General features: G+C 38.6%; 1 protein-coding gene across 1 annotated transcript; it reads right to left on the bottom strand.

The window, feature by feature from the left end:
* Positions 1-218: 218 nt before the first annotated feature.
* Positions 219-18,405, bottom strand: shoc2 (SHOC2 leucine rich repeat scaffold protein). The gene is made up of 9 exons (XM_026170339.1): positions 18,321-18,405; positions 7,961-9,003; positions 7,316-7,453; positions 7,084-7,214; positions 6,743-6,931; positions 5,869-5,991; positions 5,412-5,549; positions 5,029-5,146; positions 219-4,019 (listed from the first exon to the last, which is right to left on the bottom strand). The coding sequence occupies exons 2-9, from the start codon at positions 8,625-8,627 to the stop codon at positions 3,811-3,813; spliced, it is 1,713 nt and encodes a 570-aa protein (XP_026026124.1). The 5' UTR covers positions 8,628-9,003; positions 18,321-18,405; the 3' UTR covers positions 219-3,810.
* Between the last annotated feature and the right edge of the window lie 143 nt (positions 18,406-18,548).

Raw genomic sequence — 18,548 nt, 5'->3', positions numbered from 1 at the left:
GAATCCATGTTCCCTCATGTGGAAACAAACCTGGAATTTTTTTGTTGTGTTTCTGAAAACATGTCCAAAACTACCTAATCTCAGTATAGATTTATTTTTAAGAAATTAAGTTTAGTCTCTCTGCAAAACTCCTGAATTAAACCTGATATAACTGCAGAGATAAGATATTAAAAAAATAAATACGTTGTTCTTTCGCAAAATAACAATGCAAGTCAGTGTTGGTGGAATTCCCTTTTAATGCCAAAGACAAGGGAGACGTAAGCTAATGCACATCCACTTGGTAGCATAATGGCATCATCTTCCATTGCGCTCTCTGTTTTCTTGAAAAACTCATCACATTACAGATTTTGTAATACTGAGCCTACCATAACGTCAGATTACTGTACAGAGTAAAAGGAAAAATAAGACAGAAGAAACTAGACCCAAATTTACATTGTAACAACCAGTTGCTTGTCATCAAGTACAGTCAGTGGCCATAGACACAAGGAATAGCCAAACAAACACATAAAAAAAGACCATTAAGGCTGCTTGTCAATGTAGATTAAGTAGGATAAGCATTGCCACACAATGCTTCGACACCCTTTGCAATATACAAAAAGGGAGCATTTGCAGATACACCAAATAGCCACTAAATCGAAATCTTCTATGCAAAAACGCCCGATTCTGACCCAGACAAATCATGTCAAATGTGTTCAACATGCTTGTTTCCTGTACAAAATAACAAGGCAAGAAAATGATGACTTATGATCCAGAAACAAAAAAGCAAAAGGAGCAAAATGACTGATTCTGTGATGCTCTCGATGGCCTAAAATCACAAACGATAGAAAAATAAACAAAATACTCCAATTATTTTGGATGCACCAGTACGCAATACATCATCACCACCTGCAGCAACAAGTCAGCACCTGGAACTGAATGGACAGGTCGGTGATCTCCATCTCCTCCTCAGAACATTAAAACTACATTCCACGATCTGATAAATGCTCTCCACTCGATCAGCCCCGCTCAGTTCGTGCCTCACCTCCCGTCATCTCGTCTCTTCATACCCTGGCATTCTCAGCCTTGCAAAATGGCACATGAATAAAGTAAAACAGAGAGACTGAATGTAAAAATGGGTCACAGCGCTCACGCTGCATACCTAATGCACATCTCACTTTTGAGTACTCGTTGAAGGCATTTTTCACACAATTGTTTACAGCTAAAAGTAAATACACACACAAAACAAAAGAAACTTCCAAAGCTTTTATATAAAACCCAGGAATGCAATGCCTCCGGTGTGTTGTTGAGCGTGAACACAGAAAGCCCTTTTTACAATTTTTTTTGTCTTTTTCCGACAGTCTTGTACTGTAACTGCGTTAAGCTCAAATATGCACCTTGTGTTGTCTCATCGTTGTGTCCGAACGATTTGATCTGTGTGAAAACCACCGGGCCTGATGCTTAACCGAAAAGGTCAGTGGATTTGTCCCTTGTCAGGTTTTCGAGTGAAGTCTCTATCGTTCTTGGGAGTGGATCGTTTTCCCTTCTCCTGCCCTACTCGGCTCCCTCTGTCTCGGAACAGCATATGTTTAAGTCCATGAAAAGCAGCAACAGGTTCTGCTGGTAAATTAGAAGCAGCGTTTCATTGTTCCCCCAACCCTGACCCGACCCAACTCCAACGTGAGCTGTGGTGCTCACGTCACTTGGGCTTCCTGTTGAGAAGAGTGGCCAACACAACCCACTAAAACACACCAAGCTGCTGCAGAGAAAGTAGGCCCACACATGTCAATACAAAAAAAGATCCATGATTGAATATAGAATTGGGATGCAAAACATCTTAAGGAAACAAAAAAGGTTTGGTTTGATTTCCTTTTGTTGGATTCTTAAAATGCACAGTCACAGGAGATAATACTAACTGAAAGCACATTTTATCATTTTGAATAAAAAAAACAAACAAAAAAAAACCCCAAAACAAATTGATTTAAAATAAACTGGGCTCATTTGAAATGCAGTTAGCTGTTATGCTTGCAACAGAGAAAGCAGGATATGTGAATATTAAAACTGTCTCACACCCAGAGACCTTTTTTTTTTTTTTTTTTTTTTACAGTTCAAGAGAGCAGGTTCCTTTGCGACTGAAAGGAAAACCTTCCCCAAAGAAAGTTACCATTTATTTTGAGCCAGTGAAACTCAGCATTTATATTTAATTGATACAAATTTACAACCGTTTAACAAATAAAATACTTCTGAAACAAAATGCCCCCATTCAAAAATAATCAATGAGAGACTACTGATTTTTTTTTTTGTCTTAATATAGAGAATGCAAATAAAAAGTGCATACAAGCAGCAGCATTGCTGGGACAGTGTGGGACAACAAAGATATCTTTAAAAAAAAGTTAAGTTACAAATCAATACAAATCAAGGGAATAGTTTGCATGATGCTATTAAGATTCTTAACTCGACCCTGTGAAAACAAACTACAGAAAATTAAAGACATCTTTTAAAAAGAAAAAAGAAAGAACTTTCAAGAAGTTACCGGCCAATGTTTTATTATAAATGTTTTTCTTCTTTTTTTTTTTTTTTTTTTTAAACTCTCATACACTCACCACTTGCTCCAGAAGCTCAAAACGTCTTTTAAAAACGCTTGATATGTTGGTCAATGATCAACTGGATGACCGCTATGCAACCCAACACTGAAGATAATATCAAACAAGTAAACATAACTAAAAATTGCACTCAAGGCAACAACCAGTATTTGTATTAATATATAAAAACATCATTTATCCCATCACCTATGTATGCGCTGATGTTTCTCAATACCTTTTTGTCACATAAAATCAATATAGACAGGGCCCACAGCACTGCCTGCTTTGGAGAAAAGTCCAAGTTGCTTCTGTTTTTCAAGCATGTGTGATTGGCATTTCTCTATGTATGCATTTACTATCTCCTGCTGCTATTTATTTTAAAAAAAGACCCTAAAAAAGTAAAAACAAAAAGTAACAGCAGTAATTTAAAAAAAAAAAAAAAAAGTTACCGAAATAATTTATGTCTTTGTACTCTTGTGGTCAACCGTGTTTAGAAATAAACCACTGGTTCACTCTAGACATAGGCACATTTAAAAAAAAATTAAAAGGTTAAAAAAAGAAAACAAAACAAAATGCCAAAAAAAAAAAAAGAACACCATCATTAGACCTTTGTTCTCTATAGTCAAGAAGCAATTAACACAATTTATGTCAAGGGAAGATGAGGTTTAAAAAAAATGTTTTAAAAATGGGAGAGTCAAAAGAATATATAACAAGATGACGTTAAAAATCACGGCAGCAGCAGTAAATTAAAAGTTCCAAAGACTTTTTGTTTGTTTTTGCATACAATTGTATCCTTGCTCACATAATAGATGCTTGTAATTACCATAAATACATTGGCAATGGGAGCATGGTTTATATGGTTGAAAGACTTGCCACTTAGCTCACAGTTACTCAATATATATAACTTTATATATCTTCAGTTTTGGCAAATAGATGGAAATAATTCCTCTTGTATGATTCGGAATGAAAGACGAGTTACGGGTGATGGACTGGCATCCTAAAATGACCGTGATAAACTGGAGAAACACAGAAGTCAAGTCTCCAAAGGTTTGCTTTGCTTCTGCCTAAGGATGATAAAAAGAAACATTTTCCTCCTCAGTATCCTCTTTTTATTTGCCCCACCGACACCTGTTGTGACGAGTGTGTTTTCTTTACAGTGTATGATACACATAATGAGGGTGGGCAGGCAAAAGGGTGCAGAGCAAGTGGAGGGTTTGCAGTTAATCAGGACTGGCATTGAGCTGCTCTTGGCTCAGACCATGGCACGGTATGGTCCCTGCATCTTGAGGAACTGAATGATGAAGGAAGGGCCTCCTGCGACAATCTGGGGTGGCAGATGGGTGAGGGGACAGTTCTCTATGCTCATGATGGACAGTTTACTGCAGAGGGCCAGCTCAAATGGAAGGCTGTGCAGGTTGGGGTTGTCGTTGAGGTACAGTTCCTCCAAGTTCTCCAGTGTGCCTGAGGACAGACATTATGCAGTGTTAGTTTAAGCGTATACTGTCATCCAGGGAAACTGTGTCAATAAAATAATTTTTTTTCAATGATAGCTCCTTTATTTAGTATATTAGATTTGATGCACTTTAAGCACTCATGAAATAGCAAATGAGGTACGCATAAGTGCAATTAATTCCAGCGCGCCAAAAGCTCAGGTCAGATTAGGTTCTGGTCATCTCCGCTAGACACCCCTGGCTCTGAGCAAAACAGCATCACCAATCTATTGTTCAAAGAGACAGCCAATGAGAATAAACTTGGGCTAAAAGCAGGGCACCTAAGTGCAGTTAAAGATAATCCAGGATTATTAAGAATGAAACTGTGCAAAGCTGCTGTAGCAACTACCACGTCAAGAATAAAAGTATTTTATTTATATTGCAAGAGGTTTCCTTTTAATGTTTTGCAATAAACTTTACTGATCATGATACCTAATGTTGCAACTAGTAATAATACAAACTGCCAGTTAGTGTCCTTTTGAAAGGCTTCACATGTTAGTGAATATGAAGGGCAACAACATAATTCATTCATATTAGAAAGGCCAAATTAAACCAAGCTCAGAAAAAATCATTAATGGCCATTAAGATGGTAAGGGCAAAACCTCCAATCTTCATTAGCTATACAAATTTTAAGTCTTACAAACTATAAATGTTGCACTGTTACTGCTTCAAAAGAAAATCCAAATACCTCTATACCACATCTATAACCTACTTCTTCTCTCTGCCTAAACACTCTAAAAATACACTAACCTTATCTTCTTTCCCCACTCATTTTAATCTCTGGCTTAACGCAACACTAACAAAGCTATCCAGATTGGTCCAGTCACTGGGAGGAAGGGTCAGAGGTGGCACATACTGTGGACTGTTAAGCTCTTGAACTCTAATGGTTACGCTTAGCCTTTATGGAAAAAAATAATGGTTACATGTATTTTCTTTGTCATAAAGGAGATTTTCAGAATGGGTATAAGAGGAGTACTGACCAATCTCCTCCGGAAGGTGTTGCAGCTGGTTCTCCCCCAAACCCAGATGAGTCAGGTTGAGGAGGTGGCCGATTCCTCTGGGTAACATAGTCAGCTGATTATTTGTCAACACCAGTTTCTGAAACGAAGGTAGAGACAGCACAATGAAACTGTAAAAAGGCTTCTGATTCCACTGTATGCCACAGCATTTACCAGCTGGAGACCAACTGTGGATGATTATCTAATGTGTAGACAGGCTGTGCTGTATCTGCTCCTTAAAACTAAAGTGATTTCTATGATAAAGGATTAGGATCTCAGTTTTTAAGATTGTTAAAACAACTGATTCTGATTCATATACAACAGAAATCAGAGCAACCAGACAATTTTAGCAATGGTAGGCTTACCTGTAAATCTTTCAGATAAGCGATTTCATTAGGTAGACATTCCAACTTGTTTTCCTCCAAGTCAAGCTCCCTTAACTTTCTCAAATTCCCAATACCATGTGGTAACTTCTTGAGAAGATTATTGGACAAAATTAACACCTGTGAAGACAATGAGGGTTTTTTTTAATAAGGAACAATCAGACAGCTTGGCACTATTAAATATAATGATTCACAGAATTAAACAATTAAACATCACAATTAAACCAAAAAATAAACCCAGAAAAAGCAACAGCGGCTGATATGAGTTTATTTAATAAATCACTAGCCTCAAAGATAAGTTCCCAATGTTCATAATTTATTATAAATCTGTACCAAATATCATCTCTTAGATATTGTGCTGAGATACTAAAAAAAATCAAAAAAAAAAAAAAAAAAAAAAAAAAAAAAATCACCCAACATTTATGTATGAAAGACTCACCTCCAGAGAAGCAAGACCACAGATATCCTCTGGGATCTTAGTCAGCTGATTGGTGGCCAGGTTAAGTTCAACCATGCTAGTCCATGTACCAAAATCCAAAGGCAGTGCTGTTAACTGGTTGTCCTGAGCGAAGACAAAGGAAAAGCGTTATTAGCAATATAACTGACTATTCAGTGAGTCAACAAAATAGGGTGAGCAGACTGATGGATTACATTAGATATGCTTCTTACAATAAAACATATTCTTTTGAAATGACACTTTAAGAGTACTCACCGTGTGTTTTTTTCCACGTAACAGATATTTGACTTCGATATATTTAATGATTCCATGAACTTTTATCGTTCTACCTCACTTTTATTAGAACTACTATAAAAGCAAACTTTCCAAAAGTGCAGAATGTTGATTTGTTGCTTTGTTAAATATCAAAATTTTCTATGAATTCACAGGAGTGCATAACTTTTTGTATGTGACTCCATATTGCTCAGGTATAACAAAGCTTCAGTTCAATACCTGATGTTCCTGTGGTTTTTCTTCTCTGAAGATATTTTAACATGTCACAGCACAGATTCAATAATGTTCAAATTCAATTTAGCTCCCTCAGTTTCAGCCTCCTAGTATTGCTTATGCTGGCTCACAGTCACAGCTTACTGGAACACTTGACAATAACAGAGCCATTGTCCACCTGGACCTTTCTTTTTACGACAAGTCAAATATGTCTGCGGTAAAAACCAGGCTTAATATTCACCCGTTTTATCCTCTTGTGATACCTTACTACCACCAGACTTTGGCAAAAATAAAACAACAGCAGATAAAATGGAGATAATTTAACCAAAAGATATTAATTGTATATTGTATTACAAGCGTGTAACTATACCTTCATGTTAAGCTTGCTTAACACTTTTGCCCTGGAAAAGATGCCAAAGGGTATCTTGTTGATACGGTTGTGCTCCATGTTGAGAGAGTAAATGGTTGAGAACTGGGATGGCCCACCCACAGGGTACGACTGGAAGCAGTTTCTTGCCAGTGTTAAACTCGTCAGATTGACCAAACTTGACAGCAGACCCTGGCCAAATACAGAAACAGTAGCATGGCAGGAATCATATGAGCAGGACAAGGCTGTTGGTATATGCGGTTGGGTTTTACACTGGATATATTCACAAGTAGACCACAAACATATCATATTACATTTGTGATAAAAATCCATGGTCTACTTACCTCTGGCAACACTGAAATGTTGTTGTTTTCAAGATTTAGCTCCTCCAGTTCTCGACATAGCGCTAAAGATCTGGGAATAGCTGACAATCTATTGTACCTCAGACCTAAGCGATTTATGCTTGCCAAGTTTCCTGAAATAGTAACCAAAAACATTTTTTGCAGTCTTTTTGTATCATTATTAAATGTAGCTGGATTCACAAACTGATGAATACAAATGATGTAGTTATATTACCTATAGTCTCTGGGAGGTCCAAGAGCTCATTGTGCTGCAAGTCGAGGTTAGTTATCTGTGTGCAATTTCCAATCTCCCTCGGTAGGTGTTCCAACTGGTTATGGGCAACGTCCAGAGTAATGAGGCTGCATAGCTCCCCTGCAAGAAGATGCATACAAAATACAAAAACTACTAATTCAACAAGGGTGTTTTCAATATTATACACTGGCCTCACTGACAACTTCTAAGCCTTTTGTCTCATTCCACATAAAGAGAATTAAAATACAGATTTAAATGTGCAGAACAGATTTTTTTTCCCCCGAATTGGAACAGCCAAGTTAACAGCAACAATTTTTAAATGCACTACAGTACGTTAGAGAGAACATTGACAATTACAACGCTGTTATTAGTTTGGGATTTTGGAATTTAGTAATGGTCTATGTAGTACTGCTGGAGCTGAAGGAGACTGTGTATAGGGGTGTTGTAGAATCATATACATTAAAAAAATGGCCATCACAACGTACACCCTGATTGAAAATTAATACAGCTAAATATTTCAAATCCATGGTCAATCACTCCCTTACACTGGAATCTTCTTACAGTCAGTGAAAAAAGGCTGTCTTTTGTCCTTCCTTCACCTGAAAAATTCATTTCCATTTTACTCACCTATCTCAGCGGGTAGCTGTTTGATCTTGTTCTCACGAATGCTGAGCATGGTGAGTTTGGATAGGTTTCGGATGTCCTTCTCCACTGTTGTAATGCGATTGAAGCGCAAGTACAGCGTGGTCAAAGATGTCAAGCGATAGACGACTGGTGGTATCTCTCTTAGCTTGTTATGTCGGAGGTCAAGCATTCGAAGCTTCTTCAGGGAGTCCAGGGAGTCAGGCAAACTGGTCAGGGAGTTCTCACTGAGGGCCAAAGTGACCAGGCCTGATAGGCAACCCACCTCAGCTGGCAGGCTCTGCAGCTTATTGCTGTATAGGTAGAGTTCAGTCAACTGTGTCAACTCCTTAATGGAAGTGGGCAGAGTGTGAATGGACCGCTTGGACAAATCCAGTCTCGTCGAATTCTCCTCCCGACATTTGTTAAGCTCTTTGATCACCTCTGCATTACTGGACTTCTTGCGTGTACCTGTTGCTGGGTTTGGCCGCTTTATCGTATTGTCAACGGAGAAGGCAACACCTGGTGTTGAGCTGCTGGTGTCCTTCTTTCCTTCTTTGGCATCTTTCCCTTTGGTCTTCGGGTCTTTGCCCCCATCCTTCACTAAGCCGGCCGGACCACCTTTGGGGTCCTTTTCTTTCGTTTCTTTATCTTTACCTAAAGTACTACTCATGTCGACGTTATCGGGGAACCTACAAGATTGCTCATGGGAGTCTCTCTTGTCAGGTCACTTATTCCAAAAAAACAGGACAGACAGCCAAAGAGGCTTTTAAAAAACACATTCCTGTGCAGGCCCACACATTTACAATTACCCTTGGAATAAAGGCCTTTGGATCCAAAGACTTTTTGGATACTTATGATACTTTGTCCCTTTGTTAAAATGCCATGGGAGAAAAAATCCTTTGAAGTAGCTGGATTGTGGCATCCATAGGCCACATGCTTAAGTGTTTGAACAGCACACGATCCCAGGACCTTCGGATGGAAGCTCTTTCCCGTTGCAAAGGTTAATGAAGGTTTGTTTTTTTCTTTTAAAATTCCTTCGACGTTTGCTGTGGGAGAAAAACAGAAATTTTGTTTAAATTGGCAATTTTTACACTTTACAAATATAACACTTTGGATTTTGACAGTAAATTTTAACTAGCTGTCAGTCACTTTCTCACACAATTTTTGTTTCTTTTAACTCTTTCCTGGCAGTTCTGACAAAAAGAAATACCCCTTTTTGAAAGAACTTCTAAGAACAAAATGTTTAGAAATATTTTCTACTCTGATGATGAATCTTAAAAGTGTTTCCTACTAAAAGAATGCAGTTCTCATTACCATTTAAAATAAATCTTTAGTCCTCTTGTAGTGGGTAGGGCTGCCACAAACGATTATTTTGATAGTCGACTAGTCACCGATTATTTTTGCGATTAGTCGACTAATCAGATCATCATCCACTGGACGTAAAACTACAGCTTATTGCACCAGCAGCATCTGCTCTTATATAACTATCATTAGCTTACAGCTTTAAGCTTTTAAGGTGCTAACTAAAAATAAAGACAAGATGATAGTTTATTCAATTTTAATGAAATTTGCAGATTGTTTCGGTAAAGTTTAATAAACTCCTTGCTATCTAAAATATAACAGGACACCGGGGTATATTCTCCAGCATCTCACACTTCTGATAATCAGCTGTCTGCTTGACGTTTATTCAGCTGTGTAAAAACTATAACTTTAATCTCAGCCAAACCGATTTACTCAGGAACAAATAAAATACTAAAAAAAAAAAAAAAAAAAAAAAAGGCCAAACAACAACATTTTTAATTTATCTAAGTGACTCATATATATTTAACCTGAGTCGCGAAAGACGGCGGTGGGTTTGAAAACAATTTGCCGGGAGTCCGGTGTTCTCACGGCGCTAGTGACCTAGCCCCCGGCTAGCTATCGAGCTAGTGGGTAACAGACGTCTCCGAAAACTGAGCCGATATTTGAGGTTTACACAGCTACATTCTCGCCTGAAAATATGTTAAACGTTTATTTTGTGACCCAGAAAGAATAATAAGAGTAATATTAAAACTAACTAGCTACCGCCATTGTTGGAAACTAAGCTGGGCCGCGCTATGAATTCTGGGACAAAGCTACTTCTTCTTCTTCGGGGTTTAACGGCAGCTGGAATCCTTGTACATGCAGTGCTGCCATCTTCTGTTTCAGTCCGTTATTACACTCTTAAATCCTGCTATTATTCCTGCGTCTTTTGCGATCTTACAAAGCTTCAAACGACACGTCGACTATTAAATCAGTCGTCGACGATTTTGATAGTCGACGTAATCGTGACTAGTCGACAAATCGTGGCAGCCCTAGTAGTGGGCAAAGATCAGAATATGTGTATATGAAAACTGAGAAAAAAAAGAGAATAAAATGTAAACATGCTCCTTAGAGTTGTGCTGATATATGACAATGTCGAGATCAAAGATTGTAAAAATGAGCGGCGATAGCATAGGTAATTTTTATTGCATTTCCTCTTTAATGCATTAAATCATTATTACCATTATCATCATTATGAAAGTTTAATAAATTGGATCTGCCTTCACTATCATTTCTCCATAGAATCAACACATGCAACACAGAGATGTCTGGGTTTGCAAAGGCACGAAATTAATGTGAGTGAAGCAGCTGTAGCGAACCATCATCATCTACTGACAGAAAACAGGAGGATATTTCTGACCGCCGTACTGATTTTTGAATTAGAGCTTAATGTGACTACTGAGATGCTCTTCTATCTTATCTCATTAGGCCTTAGTCATCTAGGTCTAGAAACCAGGCAGTGATCCCCTGAAAACATCTGGCTGCTAGGGAGAAGCGTGTATTCCCAGACCGTCTGACAACAGGCTGCTGGCTGCCAGTGTGTGAATTTGCAAGAACTGAAAAGAGGGTGATTGATTTGATCACTAGCAGGTTGCTGCTGTTAACGAGTGTAATACAAATAGGAAATTCAGACCACTCACCCTCAAAGTAAAAAGTTGCAATTTTTGAAACATGGTGGTTTGAGTGTTAAGGACTTTTATTTTAAATGAAAAAAACTGTCCATTTCGAGTTTGTATCACACTTTCACAACCGCTTGAAGGTCAGCAAATGTTTTCAGACATATTTGTGTATTTCATACAAACTACAAGTGACCACAGCAACCTACTGACCAAAGCAATTGCACAGAGGGTTTCAATGCAGCACCGTATAGCTCTTTGCAACCAATTTCACTTGGCGATAGAAGCAAGCAGCCTCCTGAAACCACTTGCCAATGGTAAGGAATACTTAGTCAATTTCACAGAAACCTCACGCAACCAGTCAAAGCCGGTTGAGCAACCCTCCACCCACCTCCTCTGTATCTTTTATCAGACATAACTGGTTACCGGGAGATTGCAGACCAGTCTCTCAACTTATGTGATTGGAGCTGTGACTTTTTTCTTCATCTGGTTTTTCTGTCTCAGCTGTGTGAGAAGGGTATGGAATAGAGGTCAGGCGAGATGGGTAAGATAGGTGAAATGTTTTATTCAAGGGGGGGAGGATGATGGATGCTACTACAGCTCTACGGTTAACAAGTCAAGAGTCAGCAAAGGTTGACTTTATACCGTTTTAGCTGTTCAGCTGATATCTACCCACTTAAGTTAACTACTTATAGTAGACTCATTGTTGTACTGAACATGTGACATTGCTAGAAAACTGCCGGAACATGTTTCTCTTATTGTGTTTCACTGGCATTTAAACAAGATACACTGACAATATTCTTCCTTAAAAAAAACAGGTTTCATATGCTGTCATTATAATTAAGATATTGAGTGTGCTCTGCCAGATCAAGAAATCTGTTTAATTCACTCAAGCATAACCTCACACCAACTACAAAACAAACATTGCATTGTTCTAAGTCTAACACCCCACTTAACCACCCCATACAAAATTTACAACGAAATGATCATATTGACTCCTGAGGCAATACTTATGCCCTAGATGTCCAGAGCAAACAAGAACGGATGTTAAAGAATATACATGTGTGGTACTTGTCTCAAATACTCCCAGACAAAACACAGTCCTTTGGATCTTTATGTGACAAACTAAGACAGCCTCTCTCTGGCAGCCGTCTCTGTTTAGCCTCTTGCTGGTGCACCTTGATGACTGTGTAAGCTCTCCAGCACTAGTACAGGCTAAGCTGCAGCAAAAAGAGAGGCAGGTTTGGCTCAGGATCAGAGCTAAGTGAAAAGGTTAGGACTGCTGAGAGTAATCTTTAGAAGTGGTTTTCAAAGCATGAAGTTCCCACAACAACAGGTCATATGACCTTTTGGGTAAAAGAAATGTTTGGTCAATAGTAGCACCCCTTACATGAGAGAAAGCCTTGTAGTGTGTTTCTGTAAATAATAAAATGATGTATCCACTGCTCTTTTTCCCTGTCATAAATAAGTTAAACAGCTAATACTGTCTCTAACAGGCATACCTGTGTACTACATATTTAAAGAAAATGAGAATACCCAGGCCAGTCCAACTCCTAGAGCAATGTAAACCAAACTGTGCAAGCAACTTCCTTTTATGGTTGTACTCTCCGTACCTGTCCTTTTACTTCTTTATGGCTATAACAAACTGCAAGTAAAAAAAAAAAATCATCTGTATAGATTTGAATGCAGTTATAGACTTATAAGAGTTGTTGTATGTTATGCACACAATATGCACACTGATTTCAAATCAGTGCAGTTAAGAGTCCAATGCATTCTGCTTTCATTTAAATCTGTTTCTCTCGTCTCTGTGAATGGTAGACATGAGCATTGATCACGACTATTTGCATAGTAATGATCGTGAAACTGAGCTCATGGCTCACTGTTAGTCAGTGGTGCTAGTTTTCGTCATTATGCGAAAGTACTGTTTATAAGGTTGGGGAAACCTACAGTGAACTGAGACTGAAGAAGTCACGTGAATGTGTAACAAAACATTTCTCCTGCTACATCCAAATGAATGGAGAAAACTTTCTCTGATTTTTCTCCACTCCTTTGCTTTTTTTGGTTCACCATGTGTGTGCCGATAAAAAAAGAGTTTAAGGTAACTTGTCACATTACTGGAAATGAAATTCCAGTACAACTGTGGATGCTCCTTAATCCAAAAATGAACCAATATCAACCCCAAATTTTTGGAAGACAGCTGCCAAAACAATCCTGAATATGATGACAAAGGTCAGAATGCCACAAGCTCTGCTGCTGATAGTGGAGTTAGTCGTGTCCGAGGCACTGGCTGGTCTCTTGCTGATATAGTTGAAGCACAAGAAAGAGATTAGGGCAACTCCTGGCTCCATAAGACCAACATTTAGGCTACATACAAAAGTAAAAGAAAACGAAAATGAAGCCAAGAGAGAAAAGCAATGTTGTCCCCTCCCTTTGAGCTTTGCTCCACTTGATTTTACCTGAATACAGTCAACTAAGGAGAAATATACTTTTATTTCATAGGTATTCTGCTTAATTTGTCCTTGGGACTAAGCACCAAAGAACAGTTGCCTCATAGATAAGGCAAAGACTGTGTCTCATTTATGGCAATCTGATCAACTAGAATGCATTTTATGCTTCAATGAATGAAACAGTCAAAAATATTTTTATTCAAATCCTGGAGCAAAAATGGCTCTAGAATTCGCAATTTACAGTTTACAGGTGAAGATTTTTCCGCAATTTTTGTGAATCGTGACCAAAACCTCTCTGGTGGGACCAAAATTCTTTGTATGCAGGATAAACCCTGAATTTGTGATTATCGTATCATCATTGTCAGTAGCAATGACAGTAAAACATTTCCCTAAGCAAAACAAGGGTATTATGATTTGTATGTGTCAAATAAATGCAGTGGTTTCTGTAAAAATCACTAAGTGGCTTAATATTTAAATGAGCAAATACATTATCACTTCAGAAGGATAATAACAGAACACATTAAGAAGAAGCACCAACAGGTAAGAGCGCTGTTGAACAACCACAGATTCAAGATATTCAGCCACTAGGTTAAGGCAAGTCCCTATTTGCATGAATGTAATGGTTGGCTATAAATACTGGAGTCCTGCTCAATTTGGATCATTTTAACATTGGCTCTAGCAGGCAGCATTCAAAAGCCCCTCACTTGGCTAGGTTCCTGCACAATGATAAATGATGATAAATAGAATCTAACAGCAATACATATATTCAAATACTAAAGACTGACAATATGTGACACCAACCTTTCAAGTGGGGATATGCTATAGCCAATACGGGTGGGAGAAAAACTGACACAAATATGAGAGATTTTGATATTTCGACTGCCAATACCCTATCGATACAGGGACACCAAATATCAATAATGTATTACAGAAATTAAAATACTCTTGTGCACCACCAATCCTGAGATAATTTTAGCCCAACAATATTACATTTTGTTACAAGGAAACTACAAGGAAACAAATCTGAACACACTCAGCTTGACAAAGCTACCTCCTAATTCAGAAAAAGCTAACAGCTCACTCACAAGTAAAAATAGGATAGCAACCTCACTGCATCTACTAAAATTGGTGATGGCATCAATTTTTTTTTGCATACTGTAGTGTCTGAATGGTTGCTCAGATTTTGAGAGTGTTTCACAATCACAACCACTTTTGATCGCAAGGCAACTGCACAGGTGGCCAGATAGGAGGCAACCTTTCTGCAAACAGTCACAGTCTTACTTAGACTTACTGCAATCACTCAAGTGAGACTGCTAAAGGTTTGCAAATAATTTCTAAGCTATAAATGCAGACACATTGCCAATATGTTACCACCAGTCTGAATGCGTTTCCAGGAGACTCGACTCAGCTGGCTTTGAGCTGGATGTATTCTGGTTATAATCCTTTTTATTAGGAAAGTTGTTGAGTGTAAATGTAGCAGTTCAATATGAATTTCTGATAAATGATACAAATATGTGATAGCAATAGATATTTGATTTTTGACCATTTATCACAGTTAATTGTTGTATTAGCATAAAAAGATTGCATGCAATTGCCAACTTGAACCATTTGAATCACACACTGATAGCAAAGTGACTCCACCTTAAGATAACATTTCTGGCAGTGTTGATATGCCTGAAATCTCATTTTGCACCAAAAAGAAAAATAACTTATCAAATAAGGTCATCTTATTGAATGAAAAAAAGATCAGTGATATCTAGAGAAAACTGCTGTTACTTGAAAACTTTTTTTCAACATAAACTTTCTCAACAAATAACATTTAAACTCATCTCTCAGAAGAAATTATATACATATTATTAAGGCTTATTACAATAAATATTACATAAATTAAAACACTCCACTGTAAACTAATATCAGAGTAGGTCTTCAGCTGGTTTAGCATGTAAGACAATGTCCTATCCTATCCAAGTCAACCTAATTGTATTTAAATAATGCTAAGTCACAACAACAGGTCCCCCAAGGTGCTCCTAAAAGTAAAGAAACTCAGACACCATGTAGAATGATCAGTGTAACTTTTCTTCTCTATGTGCATCACTCTAATTTTGCACTTTGAACATTCCCTCACATCAGTTCTGATAGTTTCAGTAATCTACATCCAGCAATTTGCTGAAATCTGTGACTCCTTATATTGATGTTATGCTTATTATTTTTTATTACTGAGACAATGATTGTTATTCTCTCAATGATAAATATAAAACCTGCGGTGAAAAAGTAGCCAGAAATGCACAAGAGATATTGCTGCATCGACGCAAAGTGTAGTTACATTTCTAGGAAGGTACACGTCAGGTTATGGTGTAGAGTTTCAGAAGGGTTTGTGGTTATGATGTAGCTACAGAGCAGATTTCCTGCTGAGCCATAATTTCCCAGTCAGCAGTTAGCAATAAGCTAGCTAGTTTTTTTTAGCATCTGTTACCCCATGGCTCACTATAGTACCTTTGTGTTAATATAAACACATTACAGCAGACAATCTCTTTCTAAAAAGACTTGGATAAGGGTTCATTTGTTCTTAAACAACAGGAAAAAAAAAGTGCATTTATATTCAGGAAGCAGACACTGAAAACAGACAAATCATAACCAGGTTAGCAATTAATATGTTGTTATGTGGTCTGAGTTATGTGTAACCAAAAGGTTCTATATCCCAGGCTTAATCCTCATAGTGAAACCTTACTTGGCTCATCTGTAAGCCCCAAGGCTCTAGTATACACAGAGATTATTGTTATTATTTTACACCTCATTCTAAACATGTTGTACACATACTGAAGTCTAAGAAAAAGCCATAGAACATGTAAAATGACAACATAATTCTTGGGGGACTGTTCAACCTGAAGACACCACACACATACGGAAAAGGTTTGGTCGGTTGTCAGAACTAGGTTACTGTTAATGCTGTGGTATTGGGTGTGCTTAGTCAGACCAAGAAAGTCTAGTGTACCAAGGATAAACTCAAACCGACTTGCTCCTGCTACGCAAACATGGCCCAGTGGGTGTTAACATTGCAGTAAGCCTACAACCCCATCCAAGCAATCGTTCAACTACTTAGCTAAACCCTACAAAATCCACAAAAGAAAGACAATTTTAACTAGATACGTATGACTGGAAAACCTAATAAGTCAACAAAGGACATAACTCATGTGAAATTATGCAACTACTCAGCCAAACCTGTTTGACCAGAACGGTAAATTATGGATGAGCCTTTAGATCACCCTTCACAACTGACTGATATGCTCATGTGTGACTGTGTGTAAGCTGAAACTACTTGTTTAGCCAATGTAAATATGAGGCTGAACTCAAGCAAGGTTTTGCAGAAAAAGCTAATGCATTTGTCCATCAACACAACCACAACACCACCATAAAGTGCTATTTGAACTTCCCACATAGACTAATGAAGTTATCCATTAAGGATATCTTGGGCCCATCTGCTAATGTCAGTACATTCAGGCATGAGTGGAACTGTTCTCCCTTGTTTGTCCATTATAATCCCTTTAGGATCAGATGATACATGTGCCGATATATCAGCTAATTAGAGAATGCAATAAAGCACGTCCGAAGCAAAGAAATGTTTCAGAGTCAGATTCAAGAAATATTCAGTCATCTGCTTGCTGGTACTTCACAGTAAGTTGAGGCCTGTCAATATAGAATCTCCGTATGATAGAAGGACGCAAAATTGCACAACAGGGGTGAGGTGGCAGCTATCGCTGTTGCCACTAAACAGAACTCCACATGACCCCACTAGGTTGAGGGGGGTCATGTAGGCTACGTGTGCAAATGGCAAACCCCTGGAAACAGACTACCGACAGAAACGGTAGCTACCAGGTCGAGAAGTCGCATTTCAATATCACCCAATTTCCATGATATGAACACCTAATATGGGTATGACAGTGTATTATCAGTAATGTGAGTGTAACACCTTGACGCTAATAATGCTACGTTGTGACTGTTAACCTAACTGCACAAGCTAGACAACTATTTGTCGTAAACCAACTCGAGTAAGCTAAAATGTCTTCTGTTAGCTAAGCCACTTATAAAACTAAGACATATAATACACGTCTCAAAGTCTTTTCTAAACTGGGAGAAACTGCAACCTGCTAAGACGACTGACAACAAGGCAGGAAATAAAAACAGCTAAGCTGAGCGTCAACGGCACGGCAAACGTCAGTTAAACCAGACTGCTAAATTGCTACCGTCAGCTAGCGAGCAACTTAGCTTACAAGCTAACGGTACTTTTTTTTTCCCCAAACAAGGAAAATCAAAACAGCTGTCATTAGCACATAATGAAATAAAGGACCATTGGTGGGTGTTTGCTAGACCGTGCAGAGAGGGTGTCGAGATTTGCCCTTAATACTCACACCCAGCGCTTAGCTTAATCATTAGCAGAGGTGTGTGTGTGTGTGTGTGTGTGTGTGTGTGTGTGTGTGTGTGTGTGTGTGTGTGTGTGTGTGTGTGTGTGTGTGTGTGTGTGTGTGTGTAACGCAGGCCCGAGCGGAGCGGCTGTCGGACGTAGACCGACCCGACCGAAGGGGGGGAAATCTCTGCTGTAGCCAGCTGAGTGCATACGGGTAGCAGATACCCAAAGAGAACATCCTGTGAAGGCGTGAAGGCAGCTGATATCCCGACCCGAGCAGCCACGCAAGGCCACAGAAGAGCCGACAACCTGTAACGCTGAATCTAAGCGCCGTTCCCGTTGTGAATATGAGCCGAGAAAAAAGAAAACAGTGAAAAACAGCGGCCATTCCGAAGCTGAACAAAAGAGTGCGTTCGTACTCGCCACCGCAAAATGACACATCGCTGTTACACACGCCTTAACGAGAGGCTGACAAGTACGTTACATCTAGAGCAATGCGTTACCGTGCTGTGGGGATAAAAACGTCCAATGTTAATGTACTAAAATAACTGCTTTACCTTCAGAGGTGTGACTCCGCCATCCTTGCTGCTTCCTCCTCTTTTCCTACACTGCTGCTCTGCTCCCCTCCCTCCCCCGGTCACCAAACTGCGTCATTCACACGCCTAACCAATGTTATCACGAGACTTTGAAATGCAATCAAACGTCCATTATTTTACAAACATTTATCTGTGAAAATCAATCTGAGACAATAATAATGATTGATTACAAACCGGAGCATTAAAACA

The sequence above is a fragment of the Astatotilapia calliptera genome, chromosome 6 (genome assembly GCF_900246225.1).
Source record: "Astatotilapia calliptera chromosome 6, fAstCal1.2, whole genome shotgun sequence".
In the NCBI taxonomy this organism is placed as follows: domain Eukaryota; kingdom Metazoa; phylum Chordata; class Actinopteri; order Cichliformes; family Cichlidae; genus Astatotilapia; species Astatotilapia calliptera.
The sequence above is the reverse complement of the archived record's forward strand: the minus strand, read 5'-3'. Positions and strand labels throughout refer to the sequence as shown.